We start from the raw sequence: 18,996 nt of genomic DNA on the forward strand, positions 1-18,996 counted from the left end.
GCTACAACTGGATCAAATGTCTGGCGTGAATTCTGTTGGAAGAATATCATGAGGTTTTTCATTACACCAGCACAGAAAAAATACCAAGGGACGAGTGATGCTTGTTGGAGATGTAATAGTGAAGGTGCCAACCATTTCCATATTTTTTGGGAATGTGCGATCATACAAGAATATTGGTCAGAGATTCACTACCATTTACAGAATGTATTCTCTATTGTTTTTCCCTTGTCATTTGAATGCTTGTACTTAGGTAGAATAGAGGTGGACAACTTCAGTAATTATAGCAGAAAACTTTTGTACATTTTGTTGGCAGCTAGTAAGAAAGCAGTCACAAGGAAATGGCTGAAGCCTGACTGCCCAACGGTCGATGACTGGATCAATATTGTCAAAGAGATCTACACAATGGAAAAAATCTCTTTCCTCATCAAAGTGAAACTGGATGCTTTTTACGCTTTTTGGTCTAAATGGACAGAATATGTGAAGCCTACTCATACAGACTTTATGTAAAAATCCCAGTGAAATGTCATGTGACTGCAATGTTTCTGCTCCCCACAATGTTCACTGATGTTCTTAACTGTCTAAAAATGAAAATATGTGAAAGAGCAAGCATACAGTAAATGTATACAATGTAATTTGTAATGTACAATATGCTTTTTCAATAAAAAGTAAATTTGAAAAAAAGAAACCACAGAATCTGGAGACCCGATTATTCAGCCGACACATGAACAAACAGATTATTGAATGAACTGATGTTGCAGGAACTGACAGGAGCACAAACTGGAACCACTGTGGAGAGGAGAACAGGGTTTGTGGCCGAGAATAACTCGTTGTTGTGAATGTTAGAGCACTGAATAAAAGCCACTAAGCTTCTCAGATGCCGGGAGGTTGCACTGGCTCTGATGATTGGATCCATCCGCTTCGTCTGGTTGATCGGAATCACTGACTGGCTGATCCCCTTCAGGTAGTTCGTTTGCAGGGCAGAGACAGAAGGGGAATCTGAAGTCAGGACTTGGGTCATACACAGATAAGCAAACTATAGGCAGAGGTTTCCAGTAGGGCTTAGGCAAGGGGGAAATCCAGGATCCAGGCTTTGAGTCATTCACAAGAGGCACACTCCATGCAGAGGTATGCAGACAGTGGCAGAGGCAGGCAGGCTCGGTCGAGAGGCAAGGCAGGTCGATATCAGGCAGGCAATCAAGGAACGCTGGATGGTTTACTCACACGGTTGCTTTCAAGAATTTGGCAGTCACACACGGGGAGAGGCTGGAATATATAGTGCTCCTCCCAGGTGCAGCGACTCCCCTTGATTGGAGCCGCCACAGGTGTAATGGCTCAGATTAACTGGGTAGAGCAGGTGCAGGGAATGATAAAACTGCAGACCAGGGTTACTCAGGAAGAAACACAGAATTATTACATCCAAAGGAATGGGGATGAGCAAACAATAGAGATACTTATGTCTAATCTGGATAGCGTTTCAAAAACATTAAAATATGAGATCTTACTGCTCATTCATTCATTCAGACAGACAGAAGTCAGGCTTAGACATAAACATTTTCATCTGAGGAGAGTTCAGTTTATTCTTCATCTGTAGTTTTCCATGCTTGAACAACATGCTGCTGCATTATTTCAACCATATTATGATCCCTGTTATTATAGACAGGTGAACTTAATTTATTAATGATCTCAGAGTCTGAGATGAACAAGGGCTTTATGCTGTGTAGACTCTTTTGTGAATCAAGACAGCTATAATGTGGTATTATAACCTGTTCTAAGTGGCGACTCCTGCCTCACTTATTTAAATAGGTTTGCAGATTTTAAGAGTAAATAGATTCAGAAAATTCAGTGAAGAAAGTGTTGCAAATAGCATCTGCATCTGAAGTAAAGACATGAACACTGTAAATGCTTCCCTTTTACCATGCCCTCATTGCCTCTTGCCCAACCTTTAAAGAGGCTATTTGGACTTGTGCTACAGCATCAGAACATGTGACTTCTAATAACCAATCAGCAGAGGAACTGGAGTGAGCTTCGTGATGCAGACTGATTCAGTCTTTTCTTCTTACGAGCTTTTCTACTCTGTATATTTAATCTGGATCCTCCAATGAAGGCAACTTATTTTCAGATAACAGGTTCAGACCCTTAGAATTTTGCTGACTATCGGAGAAAATCTGTCAATTACTACAAGGAATGCTTTTACCAACCATTATGTCCTCCATTAACAGGTATTTGATCAAGTTCCTCTCCAAGCTGACAGAATACCAGGATGTGAACAAGATGACTCCTGGAAATATTGCCATCGTCCTCGGCCCCAACTTGCTGTGGACTCACGATGAAGGGTGAGATACCAGAGTAGTAATTACCTAGCTGTCAATTTAAACTGCATTTATTTTACAATTATACCCCCAGTTCACACTGAGCCAGCTACTGCAACAGACGGTCCCCTGCTGCTGCATGGTCATAGTTTGATAACTAGGATCAATTGAAAAGTATGAACTTGACTTGGAGTCTGTCTGTATGATTCAGTAGAATTGATCCTGTAAAGTGCCTTGAGACAACAAGTGTTGTTAATTGGCGCCAGATAAATAACTGATTTGAGTTTAATTATATTGTGTATAGCATCACAAAAACAGCCACCCTGGAAAATGTTGATCCTTAACTCTGAGATTTACAAACGGCTGGAGAGACTTTCCAAAGCCAGTATGTCACATCACAACAAAAGGTTTACAACCTGAAAGTCTGCTGAAAGTCTTCACTGCAAAACGGATCTAAAAATAAGTAAAATGTTATTAAAGGTAGTGTATTTATCCTTGATTTGAGCAAGTAAATAAGATTATCTGCCAATGGAATGAGTATTTGACATCCTGCACTTGACATAAGATGATTGAAATGAATTGTTCCTATTTTAAGTGCAAAAAATCTTATTCCATTGGCAAATCATCTTATTTATCTGCTCAAATCAAGGACAAATACTCTAATTTTAAGAAAATGTTTACTTATTTCTAGTTCCGTTTTTGCAGTGTTGCTCTCTCTCGCTGTCTAGTAGCCTGAACGAATAAAAGACTTCTCGACATGCTTCCTGTCTTTTAACCTTTTCACTCATACTAAAAATAGCTAACTAAGTCTTCTTCACATACTAATAACCTTCACACTGAAGAGTGCTGTGGCCACCTGGTGGTGGATTCCTCTCCTAAGCCGTTTTTTCTTTTTTAGCCTTAAGTATCACACGCATCCTTAGTTCTAAAGATCCAATTCAGCAAATGTCAAAGGTAAAGCTGATTTTTTTTAAACAGCTGTTCGTTAAGCATATAGGGAATTTCAGCTCCAACAGTATTCAGAGAGTTGAGCGATTTTAATCAAAGCAGGTCAACTCAACATCTATAATCTTAGTTAAAAAAATTTCATGAATCAAAGATGCTCTTTTTTCTTTCTTATTTTGAAAAGCAACTAAAGCTCCATCTGAATATGTCAAATTATAGCTCCTGGCTCCTTTTCCTTGACCTTCCATGGGGTCAACAGTAAGAACTCTATCTTGGGGAGAAAAGGAGCTTCCGACTGCCTTTAACTCCTACATTTTTACTCGCCAGAAACGCATATGGATGATTCTAGTCAAATCCAGGCCTACACCCTTCCGAAAAGGAACTATAAAGTTCGCAATCGCTTCTCTCCAGACATTTTAGTCCATTTCCGTGAGGGGCTGTGCTGATACATCATGTCATGCAAAGGATTGCGGAATACCTTAAGGCTCCTTAGCGCCAGTAAGGGGCGTTGCGATGTTCCTAGGAAAAGTTAGCCGCGGGAGGAAGCATACAGGCTCATTTTCCTACCTGCTTCCTTACCAGCTGCACTATTCGGACAGCACTTATGGCGACTGCTAATGCACTTCTGCTCTGGCTAAGGAGTCCTTACCCTATATTTGGATGGAGCCTGTAAGAAATAAGCCGCTGTGTCACATTGTATTTTTACCCCAGGGAAACCAGAGGTACTGAGTTGGTGATCAGTGGTTCCTGCACACTTTGATAGAGCATTTACCAAAATCTTTCATTTTATATTTATTCCTAAGAAATTGTTTGGGAGCCGGAAAGTGTGATATTGTAAAAAACAAACAAAAAACATTATTTCATTACATGGGATATTTGTTCAACAAATAAATGTACTCCAACTACTTTTTCCAGTATGAGATCATGCTAGTGCAATAAATAAATATTTATTTTGGTTCACATGATGTTTACCAGGGCTAGAAATGTGGTGTATGCTCTAAGTGGCTAATGTTTAGAAAGTCTATCAGTTTTCAGCCCTTCTAATGTAGATAAATAACATTAAATATCTGCCACAGGCTCAGGCCTTCACCACAGATCCAGGCACTAGTGCTCATACAGCCGTATTTTCATAATGGTGATGACTAAGTTGTCTAAAACAATGAAGGATGTTTGGAGTTCTTTAACTTATACCAGTCCCTTTAATGTTCTCAATCCTTTTGTGATATATGTGAGATATGTTAATCAACCTCAGAATGACCTAGAATACCTATTAATATGAGTGTTTCCTGTTTGCACGCTGCAGGAACATCACAGAGATGATGACGACAGTTTCCCTTCAGATCGTTGGCATCATCGAGCCCATCATCCAGCACGCTGACTGGTTCTTCCCCGGAGGTGAGGGGAAACAAACCAGCAGATGATGAAACACAGTTGTTGCTGGAATTTTTTCTGAATCTGAAATCGTACTGAATCTCGTGTCTTATTTTTTATTCTATTAATTTTTGTCTTAGAAATTGAGTTCAACGTCACAGGAAACTATGGCAGCCCAGTCCACACCAACCACAATGCCAACTACAGCTTGATGCCGTCTCCAGATATGGATCAGATGGCTCCCAGGCAGAACGACCAGAGCCGACGGCCGCTGAGTGTCGCCACGGACAACATGATGCTGGAGTTCTACAAGAAAGATGGGTACGATCCCTTTTCTCAGATCAAATCAGACTTTGTAGCAAGATTTTTAGATGTTTGGCCATTATTCTCAAAATCTAATATTTGTGTGAAGCTGGAGAACCCAGATAGGATCTTTGTAACCGATGATCTGAGGGTTTGGACTAATACTAGGGAAGTAGGATGATTATATAGAATGGGAGTATGTACGTGATTTATTAGCATATTGGTGAGAATATTTCAAAGGGCATATTAGAAAGTTCATATCAGAAAGTTTCCATATGTCTTGAACTTTTCAAAGTTTTCTCACACTACCACCACAAATTTAGGTTTTAAAGTAACGTCATAACAAATCCGGAATTGCTGAATATGATGCTTGGTTTTTACAACTAAGAGCAGAAGTGTTGCGTGAATATGCATTCACCCTCCCAGACTAATGGCCCTGCCTGGACTTTGACTAGGCCATTCTAACATCTGAATAAGCTTTGATCTAAATTTGACCATTGTAACTTTGGTCATAGTTTTAGGGTTGTTATTCTGCTGGACGTTAAACCTCTAGTCCAGTTTCAGGTCTTCTGCAACCTCTAACAGCTTTCCCTGAAGGTTTGCGTTTTTAGCTCCATCAAGCTTCCCATCAACCTTGACCACCTTTCATGTCTGTGCTGAACTACAGCGTTTCCATAGCACAATGCTGCCTCCTCCATGCTGTCCTTGATGTTTTTTTTTGTTTGTTTTTTTACCAAACTAAATTTTAGATATTTGTCTGGCTCTGTGTACTTGTGCATTTCTATCTGTCACATGACATTTTTAATCATGAGAAATAATGTGCAGAAATATTTTGACACCATGGGTAGAGATTAAAGTTTGTTGGAACATGACAACATGTTCAAGATCTCACGCTGACATCTGATTTCTCTACAGATGTTTGCAAGATTGGTGTGATTTTTGTGGGGGGTTTTATTAAAAAGAGAAATGAGTTGGGTCCCCCCTCCCCCCAACCAATAAATTAAATATTTTTTGTTACTTTATAGTTAAGGCAGGGGTAAAGGAGGGGGTTGCAGATCTTCAACACAACTGTGTAAAAAAATAAAACAAACTGGCATTAGTACACAATCCAACAGTTTTAACCAAGCTTATAAATTTCATTATAAAGCCTGCAGCTACCAGGCAGCTTTTAATAACGGAGAACAACGTTTAGAAGCATGAATGAAACTTGGAGCAATGTAGCTTCTGAAATGGCCAAGCTTAAAGTGGGTTTAATGAAATGTATCCTCGCATTTCAAAGCTGCTTTGATTCTTGGATATATGTTATTCTGCTATTATCTACCTTTCTTCCTGCTTTTATGGAAAGGCAGACGCTTTTCTTTTCTTTCCTTTTCTGTTCTGGAATCACCATTTAGATGTACCAATGAGACTTTAAAGGTAGACAGAAAAACAAGAGTCTGCCTGCCCAAAACTAATGCTATGATCAGAATCTGGCTTTCCCATTGGCCTTGAAAGGCAAACAACCTTAATCTTCTTCTGGATGTTACGTAAACAAGACGTTCTGTGACACCTGTGACTTGAACAGAGCGCTACTGAACTGCCTGATACTCACACCGCCTCTACTGTCCTTTATTCCCTTACTCTTGCTGCTTTCTGTTTTAGCTGTAGTGACAGAAAGGTCAGATCAGAGACCTCAAGTTGTAGCTTTATGAAAATAAACAATTAAGCTTAGAATTTTAGTGTTGAAGCTCGTTCTAGTGAAACTTTATTATGAATATAAACAATTCTCCCATTTTAGCTGTGGTTTAGAATGGTCAGATCAGAGACCTTGAGTTGTAGCTTTGAGGAATGTATGAATACAAAAAAATTAAACTTTAGCGATGACGCTCGTTCCAGGAAAACAATGAAACAAAATAAGTTATTCTAGTTGTAGCTTTGGAAAGTCTGGACAAAATTACTTTAGGTCAGAAATCCCCCAGAATATACTTAGGTTATTTGTCATTATGAATAGAAAGTTTTTCTGTATGTTTAATGTATGAAAGTTAAGGATTTACTGAGCTTAATCTTAGTCTTTTCCTATGTCTGTAATGCTTCTCCTGTTCATGTACAGTACTTTGAATCGTCTTGTTATTGAAAAGTGCTATATAAATAAACTTGCCTTGCCTTGCCTTGCCTGAATCATTCAAGGTTTTGCTTGCTGTCTGACCAAAAAGGAGACAAAGTTTGCTTTTTTTACATACCTGGCTCCAGTAAGAAAGTTTTCCTTGTGATCTCACATGCTTCATATAAGACATGACCTCGGTAAATAAGCTGCTTTACCCTGAGGTGGACTGAAATGATCACCCTGTATCACCTGCCCTCGAGCCTCCATCCCATTAAGACATCTGAAAGTGAGAAAAAGGAACACAGTTCGGGGGGCTGACGTTTTGTCTGTGAAATAAGCAATCCCACAATCCTCGAGCTGTGGAGGAGGATTAGTGGAAAAACCAGCCAGTCACTTTCTTTTCTCTTTCACCATCTTTTTCTCTCTAATGCTTCCTTACGCCCGCCGTCTTATCGGGCCCAGCGAGGAAGCTGAGCTCTGCAGCCCAGGGACCACAAGCAGCCGAGCTAATTAAACCTGGAGTGATCAATGGAGCTGTGCTTCTGGTGGAAAAAAACACTCATCATAACCAGAATGAGGCTCCTAAAGAAACGTGGCCTGAAGCAGACACATTCGGTCAGCAACAGACTAACGGAAAGGAGTCTGGGTTTTGTATTGAAAAGATTTAAGTTGTCTTTAAAGACAAAATATTTCCCACCCCTTCAACATTTTCTTATTTTGTCTCATTGCAACCAAAGACTTCAGTGTGTTGTTTTTTTGGATTTTAATGTGATAGACCAACATAAAGTGCATACATGTGAAGAGGAAATAAATGTTGCATTGTTTTCAATAATTCCTCCAAGTAAAAGTCAGAGAAATCTAACTAGTCTCTGTTTTTTGCCATTTGTTGTGGATGGATTAATCCAAGTTGGTCAAAGCCCTGAGTTTTTTAACCGAATCATTCCGAAATATCTCTTAATTTATTTTTCTTCTATTTGTGAAGAAATTAAAACTGTGTATCATTTTCCTTTATGGTGTACAGTTATGCTCTACTTTGTGGTTGTTTATCACATAAAATCCCAACAAAATACTGAGAAGTCTGTGGCTGTAACTTGACACACTGTGGAAAAGCTCCAAGGGTGTAATTACTTTAGCAAAGTACTGTGTTCAGGACTGTGCGAAAGTCTTGGGCCACCCTTTCTTTTTTTTTGGTCCAAGAAGGCTGACTTTCTTTTAATTGTCACACAGTCCTGATCAATGGTCCCCGGGCTTCCTGATGTTCTTCACTTTGCTTGACCTGCTTCTTGACACAGTATCAGTCCATCGTGAAAAAGGAAATGGGTATCTTTTCTCGGTTAATGCACTAAACCCTTACTCTAAGAGTGATTCAGACAAAATAACGCTTTCAAGATCAAGTTTGACCAACTGAAAATATGAATTCAGCTCCAACAAGGTGATTTCAAGGCAACTTTTTGAAGAAAACTTGAAATAAAGCCGATGCTCAACTGCATTTCTCAGGTGCTGTGTTGGTGTTTTCCCTAAAACTTGACTTTCACATACTGTTTACCTGCTTTAGGTGACTTCTAACCATACACGACACAATGTGTTGACACAGTAGAAGTACTGGAATGACGAAATCGTCCAAAGAAAAACATAAAGAATGACAACCAGAAAGCCTGGAGAGTCATGAATCAAGAGTACTTTAAACAATTAAAGAAATTAGAGGTGGTTTGAGACTCCTGCATTGTATTGTTGATTAAGGGAAGCTATCTTACCTGTTATTTTGCAATTATATAATATAATAGAATAGAATAGAATAGAATAGAAAGACTTTATAATCATTTTCCATCATACAACAAAATTACAGGCATTCTTCTTAGGTGCTTATTTATAAAAACTTGAACCACTAGTCCCAAAAACACCCCTTAAAAAGATATGCTATGCATATACCATAAAGGGTTTTATTCTTAAATCTTGAAAAAGCAAAAGTAAAGAAAAACCGTTAAAGGACCAGATCTGTACAGAAAAACCAAACTTGAGAAAATGCAGAAAGCCTTTAATTTTAGAGGGAATTATGTTGTATCCATCAGGGAAACTCTGACCTAATTAAAGCAAAATAGAGCAGTCATTTTCTCCCTGGATTTGATGTCGTTGAAACACTTTACATTCAGAGTGGCTGCTCTTGAAGCCTACTATTCTCCCTCTTTTGCTGCTGCTCTGTGTCTACTCCGCTCATGTTTTTCCCCCTCAAAGTTTTACGTCTGCTCAAGACAAAACTAACAGACAACAAGCAGTCTTTTTGCGATGGTCTTTGTTTGTGTCCTCACTGTGCTCGTTTCTGTGTTAACACTGCAGCATAAGGAAGATCCAAAGGTAAAGTATGGTTTCTTTAACTTCTCCCAGAGTCCCGTCACTTTGCTCGCCTTTGTCTTAGCTGCATGTTAAATGGAGCTGACAGTCATCTGTCGTCTGTTTTTTTTTTTTTTTTTTTTTTTGGGGTGTGTCTAAAGCAAAGCATTTAACTGCTACAAAGCAGGCCTTGTTTTCTATGTTTACGTAAATGCATCCCTTCATTTTCTCATGCTGAAGATTCTTAAGCTTTGCCTGGGTGAAAAACACTTCCGTTTTCCTGAACTTAAAGCTATTATACGGCGTAAAATCAGTCAAGCTTATGTTGGATATAGTTTATCCATTATACAGCTTGTTACTGTCAGTTCTTGCTTAGGTTTTGCTTTTTTGTTCTAAACATACGTAATCAATGTAAAATCTTAAACTCCTGGTAACCGGTTTCTGTGTGCCCTTGTTTCTGGTGATGTCACGTAAGGCATAAAGCAAGCAGTCAGAGGTTTGAGTGTTTCTATCATTTTGTTTTTCCTTTTTTGTCACATTGTAATCAATTTCCTCCTTTGGGTACGACAAGATATCATTATGAATGATCTTTAGCAATCATTTTGTGCCAATCTTTTACAAAAAAGAACAAACTTGATGATGATTTTTAAGTCCTGACAATGTTTCCTGCAGGACTGCTGCATTAATCATACCTCACCAAGCACACCCACTTAAATTGAGCAAACGTGCATGTACCTGCAGTCCAGCCTACATCATCACCATCACTGCAGTAAAAGCTGAGGAAAAATACACTCAGCAGTCAGAAAGAAAGAAGTTGTACTGCTAAGCTAAAGGCATATGGGGTCAGACGGGATGCAGTGGCAAATCTCACAGCTATTTAAGAAATGCAAAAAGGATTAACGACGGGACCACTTCTATCAATTAAAGACCTGACAGTGACATAATTCTTGAATTTGATATTAGGCTGAGGCAACCCATCCAAACACCATGGTCCTGTGTGGCTGAAGGTTATAGTTTGACTTTCAGTGCTAAAACATTGCACACTCACAGAAAAATACACACAGTAATTTCAGAATTTGTATACAAATTATATATATCTATACTATATATATATATATATATATATATATATATATATATATATATATATATATATATATTCAGATTTGTCAGATAGATCAAGGCTAAAACTAGCGGTGAGGCACTATTAAGAATAATGAATTAATTAGCCAGAATTGTCTTTACATGTAATATCAATATTTAACATCTTAAAGGAGGTTTTTTACAATACATATAAATTTTGGTTAACGCCATGAATCAATAAATCAACCCCAAATTTTTATTATGATAGTGTCGAGCAATTTCTATCTTAATTTAGCGGAAAATAGAATGTTGTGGCTTTGCTTTCATGCAGAGGTTTATCCAACTATGCGGATCCAGATTTAGTAAAAAAAAAAAATCCTCTCTGTGTGTTACTGTTTTTTCTAACAAACTCAACCTTTAGTCTGAACCAAAACAAGGTAAAAAAATAAATGGATGTTTTATTCCACTATTCCTTGGCTTTAGATTTTACATGTTAGGTGTTTGTAGTAACAATCATCTATAAAACATAATTTTACTGCTGTTACCCAGCACTGTTCTGATAGATGCTGAATGTGGCTTCAGCTCTGCTGAGCTGTAAAAAGCATATATTTGTATTGCAGCTCTGCGCAACAGTTGGTTTGCACTTAGCTCAGTGCAGCACAGCTCCCACCGCATCCTGGAGGCTGGCACAGCCCCGTAAAGCTTGGCGTGCAGCAAATGCCATTTTTGGTGTGCAAGCCCCGGGGCATCTCACCTTAAAAAAAAAAAACAAAGAATTAATTATGTGCAAATAATTATGCGCTGCTTTCACTTGCAATGGAACGTCTGATATTTGCTAATTTAAACACTAGTTCAGATGGTTTATGGATTTACATTCTACAGTGCAATTAAATGTGATACTTTACAATCAGTTAAAAACAAATACAACTTTTGCTTGCAGACAAATCCAGACAAAAACAATGCTAAATGTATGGGTAGACGAGTTCTGGATTTGGACATATTGGTTTCAGGAGATATTTAAGCGCAGACGTAACATTGTAACCCCAACATCCAGCGTAGGAGAATCCCTAGACAGAATTTGCGATTATCTCCATGTATGAGAGGTGAATATATACAGAAATGAACAGGATGGAAAGATTTAAAGCAAGTTAAATAGGACTAGTTAAATAGGAGCAATTCACTCCTATTTAACTAGTTTAATCAACGTTTGGGTTTCATCTGAGTCAAACCCTGGCACAAACACAGCTAAACTCCTTGCAACTCATAAGCTTCTGAATCTATGTCGAAACCAAGAGTCCAATTTTTGAGGTGCTTGTGATGTCATTGACCCAAATACACCCATAGCATAATTACCCAATTTTTTAAATCACTCTCTTTAAATAATTTGGATCTTGTTTGGTCGTGAGCTGAAAATGTATACTTTATCTCTCATTAGTGTTTTATATTGTCAGTTTCTTAAAGGTAGAGAAAAACACAGCTGGATGGGATCCGTACAAAATATTTTACCACCTGACGATATTCCTTTCGTTAGTTTTTGAAGAACGTTGGTAAAAAAAACAACCTGAGTCAGACTCCCCCTGTGTTTTTTTTCCAGGAGAACAACATCTACAGTATGCTGTGTGATTACTGTATAATCTGTAAATCCACTAAAAAGACGTACTTCGACAGCAGAAAATGGTTGACTGAGCAGCGTAGGAGGCTCCTCAGTCAACCGGTAGATTATTTAACGTTTCCTTTTGGCAGAGCAAACTGCTTTGAAACGGCTTTACTTAATTCAACTTCAGTTGATGGATTTTACAGACATCCATGGTTTTGTGTGCAGTCACGGGAAAAAAAACTGAATACACCCTTGCCGCTTCAGTAGAGGGAACAAAGCAGCCAGATGATTAACTTGATTAACCTGATCTTTACCAAGTATAAACGCCTCTATAAAAGCAGTTTTGCTAGTTTGTCCTTCTGGAGTGTACGGGCGTGTGTGTTAGGACAATGTCAAGTCATCGACAAGGGTTTCTCTTTGGGCGACAGGCGAGGTACACCCTGCACAGGTCATCAGTCCATCACAAGGCAACATGGAAACAACTACTTCAAGTTATTCTTGCTAAAGTTGGTTCTGGAAACCATTAAATCATGGGGTGGATGTCGTTTTCCTCCTGACTGGACCAAGAGGGGAGTCCAGCAAAGATCTATCAGATGGATCATCCTTTAGCTCTCTAAAATTGTTACAAGCTTTCCAGGTTTTAGTTGAAGAACTGAAACAAATTGTGACTCTGCCGGTTTATCCAATGGGTTTAGTTTCCTTTAACTGCCTGAAAGTTTCAAAGATCGGAGCTCAGTGATCTATCAGTTAGATTTGTGCTCATTCTGATGTGACTTGATCAGATTTCCTGCAACCCTGTTTCGACTGCACTGCTCTTGTTGTACAGCTTATTTCATAATGTACCATTTCATCTCACTCCTATATCTATATGCAGCAGAATAGGTAGAATTCAAATGGCAATGTCATTCACGTTAAATCATTTTCACAAGCTGCTGTCCTTTGCTTGGATTGTAAAAACATGTCGGGGCAGAGCTGAGTTTACATTCTGGACAACTCAAAGCCCCTCCCTCCTCCAGTCCACACACACATGCCCTCCTATGATATGACTGGCTGTGCATCTCTGTCCCACTGCAGCATGGGTGTCAGGGTGATGGACACTTCTTGGGTGTCACACAGGGGCCCGCCGTCGACTCGTAAAACGTCCTCAACGCCACCAAACGTGCACCCCTCGACCCCGCCCGCTGAAGCTCCCATCCCCGAACAGCCTGGGGATTTCTATGCATCCCCATCCCCCACCCCTCCTCCCACTAGCAGCGATCGAGCCAGGTAAGGCTGTTGTGCCCCGACCTGCTGTTTCATCATCTTCTGGCCTCCCCCCCGCTGGTGCCGAACCCACCCCCCGCAACCACACAACGCTCTCCCCCTGCTTAGCCGACACCAGAAAGCTAGTCTTTTTTTTGTCCTGTCATCCATCCTTTCACTCCTGTGTTAATGTTTTCCCTGAGTGACAAAAAATGCAAATAATGGTGGCAAATTAAAGCATTTTACTCCCCTGGAAGTTTCATTTACATTGCAAAATGTTGAGCAAGGTAGGAAAAAGTTCATAGTTGGTATAGATAAATGGAGTCGATGGTGCAATTAGTGCCATGTAAAAGTATTTGCCTCCCATTCTTTTATTTATTTTTTTGCTTTTCATCATGTTGCTGCCACAAACATCAACTGGAATTTTATTTGACAGACCAACACGCAGTATATGACTGTAAGTAAATAAAATGATACTTAAAATGACTAAAAAATCTGAAAAGTGTGGTGTGCTTTCAATTTCAGCCCCTTTTACTCTGATACTCCAAAACAAAATCAAGTATAATGAAATGTCTTCAGAAGTTATCTGTACAGTAAGTAAAGTCCTCCTGTTAATAGTGTAATCCTAGTAAATGAGCTGTTCTGTGAAGACCTCAGTAGTTCGTTGTACAACATATGCTAACAAACAGTAGCCTGAAACACAATAAACAGGTCAGGCAAAAGTTGCGGAGAGGTTTAAAGGAGAGTTAGGTTGTAAAACAACATCCCAAGCTTCGAACATCTGTTTAATCCACCATCTGAATATTGAAAGAGACAGACACAGCAGGAAATGCACCAAGGCATGGCCGCCCACCCAAGCTGACCTTGCAGGGTGTCAACTATTAGTTGTGCCGGCCTTTTTGGATGACTGCCCAGAAGAAAGCCTTTGTTGCAGGGAAGCCATGAAAGCTTGTGTTAACAGCTTGCCACAAGCCATATAGCAGACACAGCAAACATGTGGAAGACGGAGAACTACTCACGGTTTCCAAAACGGAACATTTTGGCCTGCATGCAACATCGCACGTGTGGAGGAAAGCTCCGCCATGGTGAAACATGGCGGTTCGGGCATCTTGCTGCGGGGATGCTTTTTGTAGCAGGTACAGGGAGGCCGACAGAGTTTGTGGAAGAAGGATGGAACTAAAAACAGGGCCATCCCGGAAGAAAACTTGTTGGAAGCTGTGGTAGAGGTTCGCCATCCAGCAGGGAAACAACTCTAAACGTTGAGCCAGAGCTACAATGGAGCTTAGATCAAAAGTCATTCATGTTTTAGAATGGCCTAGTCAAAGTCCAGACCTAAACACAATTGAAAATCTGTGGCAAGACTGGAAATTTGATGTTCACATGGTTTCTCCAACAATATGTCTGAGCTTGAGCTGTTCTCCAAAGAAGACCTGCAGCTTTAACTGCAGCACGTTTGTGGCTGTAATGTGACAGAATCTGAAAAAAGGATAAGGGTGCGAATACTTTACAAGGCATAGACCACCTTTTCTGTTTCAGTTTAGACATTATTACACAACAGCCTTCACTGCTTTGTTACACCCCTATTTCATCTGTTTCCCTTATTTTTTTTCTTTTGGTATTAATAAACCTTTTCTTGATTTCTGCCCTGCTAATGGAACAAACCGTTACACAGCTAACGTCTCTTTCCCTCCTGAAGTTCTGACAATTTAAACCCCATTAAAGGCTCATTTTTCCATGAAGCGCTGGTATTCTTATCATTGCAGCTCCGACGAGGCTTCTTCCAACTGGTCCGACTCCTGTTACGTCTATCCCTCCCCCGAGGAGGAGAGGCCCCCTCCCCCTTATCCTTTTTTCTCTTCCTCCTCCTCTTCTTCCTCCTCTTGCTCCTCCAACTCGTTCCCTCACCACCATATCTACACCCGAGCACTTCAGAGTATGCGTCCCACCGCTCCCACTCCTGAATCCGTTCTACCCCCTGGCCCGTCCCCTCCGCCCCGCCTAGCCGGATGCAGCCCACCCCCTCTCCCCTATTCCCCGTGCCCGTCGCCCCAGCAGCTTGACGTCAACTCCAACCCCAAACCTAACTCTCTGCACCTGCCTAAACGGGCCTCCCTGCCCGACACTATGCATGCGACCCCGTCCGAAACGAACGGCTCCACCCTTTACATCAAACCCCCGCTCGTTCTTACTCGTCACGATCTGTTCCTGGGCCCCCCTAAACCTCCCAACACCCCTCTTTCCGCTCCCCCTCCGTGGGCAGCCTCTGCCTGTAGCCGGGAGAGAGGAGCCAAGCTGAAGAGGTAAATGAAGAACCAACTTGTTAATCCTTCCAGCAAAACGAACCAAAAATAAGAATCACCACAGAGATACGTAGAGAGGGATAGGACAGGGTTGCGGTGATGGGGAGATGGAGGAGGGTGCAAGTAGGAAACCCCCTCCAGCTGCACCCAGTTTCATTCAATACATTTATGTGGTTTGCACCAGTTGGTCATGGACATCATTGCAGGGTTCCTTCATGCCTGGATGATATGGAGCAGTATGGTTTACGTTTGGTCCAAGGTCCGGAAAAGAATGGAATAAGAGAACCGAGTATTCCGATAGATTTTTATTTTCCATACTTTAATTACAGGTTTATTGTTTGAATCATACATTTATCCATCCTTCCTTCCTTCCTTCCTTCCATCCTTCCTTCCTTCCTTCCTTCCTTCCTTCCTTCCTTCCTTCCTTCCTTCCTTCCTTCCTTCCTTCCTTCCTTCCTTCCTTCCTTCCTTCCTTCATCTGTCTGTGTTAGGCAGTTTTTTAAGCCTGACCTGGATAAAAAAAAAAAAATCGGCCGTTTATGGCAAACTTTTCCATTTTTATTTTAAAAATGGGCCTAAGGCGGACTGGAGACTCTGCTAATGTAAAGAATGTATAAATGTAAAGAATTTGGAGATGAGAACTGGTGCGGGAACCTTGTCGACCCTCATTTGAATCTATATCCACCTCCATCTTTAATGCAATCGGCACGTTTGGAAATTCCACATCCGTCCACGTTGCTAGGATATTCAGGAGACGGTTGCCAGGCAACAAAGGGCATTGAAAGCTTCACTTGAATACGATCACAACGGTGGGTGTCTGTGAGTCATACCAGTGAGCCCAGTAGGTCCAGTAAGATCATACCGTCAGGATGAACACAAAGGAAACACCAGTTAGGGGAAAGACGCTCATCCACATTGTTTCATCAAGGAGTTCAATCTCAGCTTCCACCGTCAGCGCACCTTTTACCTGTCGGGAGTGAAAGCCTAGCAGTGCTCATCCGAGAACTGACAGTCATTTAGAGCGTTAACTGGTTATACTGTGACCTGCAGGTCCTGCAAACACTGGCATTCTGCCTGCACTGCTCTGTAAAAGTAAAAAAAAGATCCATTAAGCCAGCAGAGTGTACGTGAGATGTCCAAACTGCCTGGGCAGCAGCAGACATTGTGACATTGAACTGTGTGTCTTCTCACATTTCGACTATTCTCATTGATTACTATAACAAGGGTTGGTAATGAAAGTGTAATGTAACGCCTCATTTCGTCCTGCTTTTCTCTCGCAGCACTCTGAAAAACAAGGAGCTGTCTCCGGTGATTGGACAAAAGGGACTACAAGGAGTAGTGACTTCCGGTGGACAGTCTCAGCACTCTGAGCACAGCCCGCACAGTCTGAGGAGAGGTGAGACTGAGCTGATCATGCACTATGAATGCCATTGACCATCAATATTTTGAGTCTTAAAACTTATACCTTCATAGATCATCTGCAGGGCTGCTTTTGCATGAATTACTGCATCAATGCAGCCTGGCATGGAAGCGATCAGCCTGTGGCACTGCTGAATTGTAATGGAAGCTCAGGTGTGCCTCTCCACTCTTCCTCCAGATTCTGGGACCTGGGAAATGCAAACTTTACTCTCATCTGACCAATTATTGGACCACTAATAATTTTTTTTTGTCTTTGAGATACTTCTGGCCGTGTCTCTCTGGTTCAGGAGTAATGTACCACAAATAATGCGACAGTCGAGGCTCATGTCTTGGCGTAGTGGCCCTTCAGGCCCTCTTCGTCTTCAACCTTTTTGCAGACCCTTGAAGGTTTCAGACCGATATTTAGACCTGATCCTACATTCTTCCACCTGACAGAAAGCCCAACTCCCTCTAAAGGAACGTACCCGCAGATCATACTGCTGCTGCTGCTTTGTCGTGAAGGGTTTTGGTGTTTCTTTTGGTGACGTGCATTACTGCTTTCTGATTAACTTTCATTTTGAAAATGTGGCCCAAACGTTTCACCTTGGTTTCATCCAACCATAACACATTCTCCCAAAGGGTTTTGGAAGATTTTCGCCAGACCTGGATGTTCTCTTTGGACAGAATGGCTACTTCTTAGTCCAGTGCTTCTTTAGTGCCTTTGTTCAATCATTTTTTATCCTTTGTAACGTTTTAACAAATATTGCTTTAGCCAAATGCTGCAAATGACTAAATGTAAGGAAAATCCCACCAGGACAGCTTAACTTTGATTCAGGTTTATCAGTTTGAGTATAATTGATGGTAGGGGTGAGCCAAAGAAGACAACTTAATGGCTGGTGTGTGCACACTCATGCAACCAGGTTATTTCAGTCTTTCTAACTTTTGATAACTTTGACTGCAGCATGTTAGTTTGTTTTTATTTGGATTGAAACCGCCGTTCTAACAGGTGTGTAAACTCTTGAGACCCTCTGTAGATCTAAACGAGGTTGTTTGTTTTCTTCTTGCAGCAAAGAAGCTTGCCCCCATTCCACCTAAAGGCCCTTACTGCCAGTCAGGGGCCATTTCCGACCAGTCGACAGGTCAGCCGTCTCCGGTCAGCCTGTCTCCTACGCCTCCTAGCACCCCTTCCCCGTATGGCTTCAGCTACCCACAGGGTTATGCCACCATTGGCTCCCCGAGCCAGTCCCAGACGGCAACAACCCCCTCTCTGTCTTCTCCTCCCTCGCTGGCAGGGACGCTCACCAAGCCCAGACCGACCCCCAAGCCCCCTCGTAACAGGCCCAGCCTCCCTCCCCCTCAGCCCCCCACTACACCTGGCACTAGTCCTCAGCCTCTGGAGCATTCATCGGGCCTCCTGGATGGTTTACCTCCTGGGGAAAGCATGTCCACAGGTAATGTAGAAGGAAATGTATTTAGACTGCAGGTCCAGATACTGAACGTCTGAACGATGAACTGACACAATTGTATTTCTCATAAGTGTATCTCTCTTTAAATTACATAGTACGCCTTAATTTTTACTTTATTTTTAAATTTTGCTATGCACTGATGCCACAGTTGTAGGATTTTAGGCTTAAATTAATGTTTGTATTTTACAGCGGAGTCCCAAGTTCACTGGATGTATTTATGATCATCATATAATAATTTTAAAGTATAATTATAAATATACACAGTAATTAAGCAGGCTTCGTAATAAGTGTTTCTTTGCTAGACGAGTATATACTAGAATCTATTTTTCTATAAATATAGGTCTCTACAGGCTCTTTGAAGGAGTTTCGGCTCCTTTTGTTTTGGACTGCAACTCTGCTGCTCTAGAGTGACACCTAGTGGCTGTCTATAGTTTTCCATTGAAACTAATAAACGGAAAGAAAAACTAACCATTACCCTAACCTTGTTTTTTTGTACATAATTATGCATATTTTTAATGAAACTAAACAATGACGTCCAGTGAAATATGCATAAATAATGATCAATGATAAA

General features: G+C 40.9%; 1 protein-coding gene across 5 annotated transcripts in view; it reads left to right on the plus strand.

Annotated features, from left to right (window-relative positions):
- The window catches only part of LOC105936296 (rho GTPase-activating protein 44), a 128,433-nt gene that overhangs the window by 99,977 nt on the left and 9,460 nt on the right, over window positions 1–18,996 (plus strand). For 2 of the 5 annotated variants that reach the window (XM_036142183.1, XM_036142184.1), the window contains exons 14-21: window positions 2,220–2,333; window positions 4,558–4,649; window positions 4,766–4,946; window positions 9,346–9,363; window positions 13,094–13,285; window positions 15,025–15,561; window positions 16,842–16,957; window positions 18,027–18,410. In XM_036142183.1, coding sequence (XP_035998076.1) covers window positions 2,220–2,333; window positions 4,558–4,649; window positions 4,766–4,946; window positions 9,346–9,363; window positions 13,094–13,285; window positions 15,025–15,561; window positions 16,842–16,957; window positions 18,027–18,410 — 1,634 coding nt within the window. The remainder of the gene's footprint in view (window positions 1–2,219; window positions 2,334–4,557; window positions 4,650–4,765; window positions 4,947–9,345; window positions 9,364–13,093; window positions 13,286–15,024; window positions 15,562–16,841; window positions 16,958–18,026; window positions 18,411–18,996) is intronic. The other 3 variants (XM_036142185.1, XM_036142186.1, XM_036142187.1) reach the window with 3 other exon arrangements.

The sequence above is a fragment of the Fundulus heteroclitus genome, chromosome 10 (assembly GCF_011125445.2).
Source record: "Fundulus heteroclitus isolate FHET01 chromosome 10, MU-UCD_Fhet_4.1, whole genome shotgun sequence".
Classification (NCBI taxonomy): Eukaryota; Metazoa; Chordata; class Actinopteri; order Cyprinodontiformes; family Fundulidae; genus Fundulus; species Fundulus heteroclitus.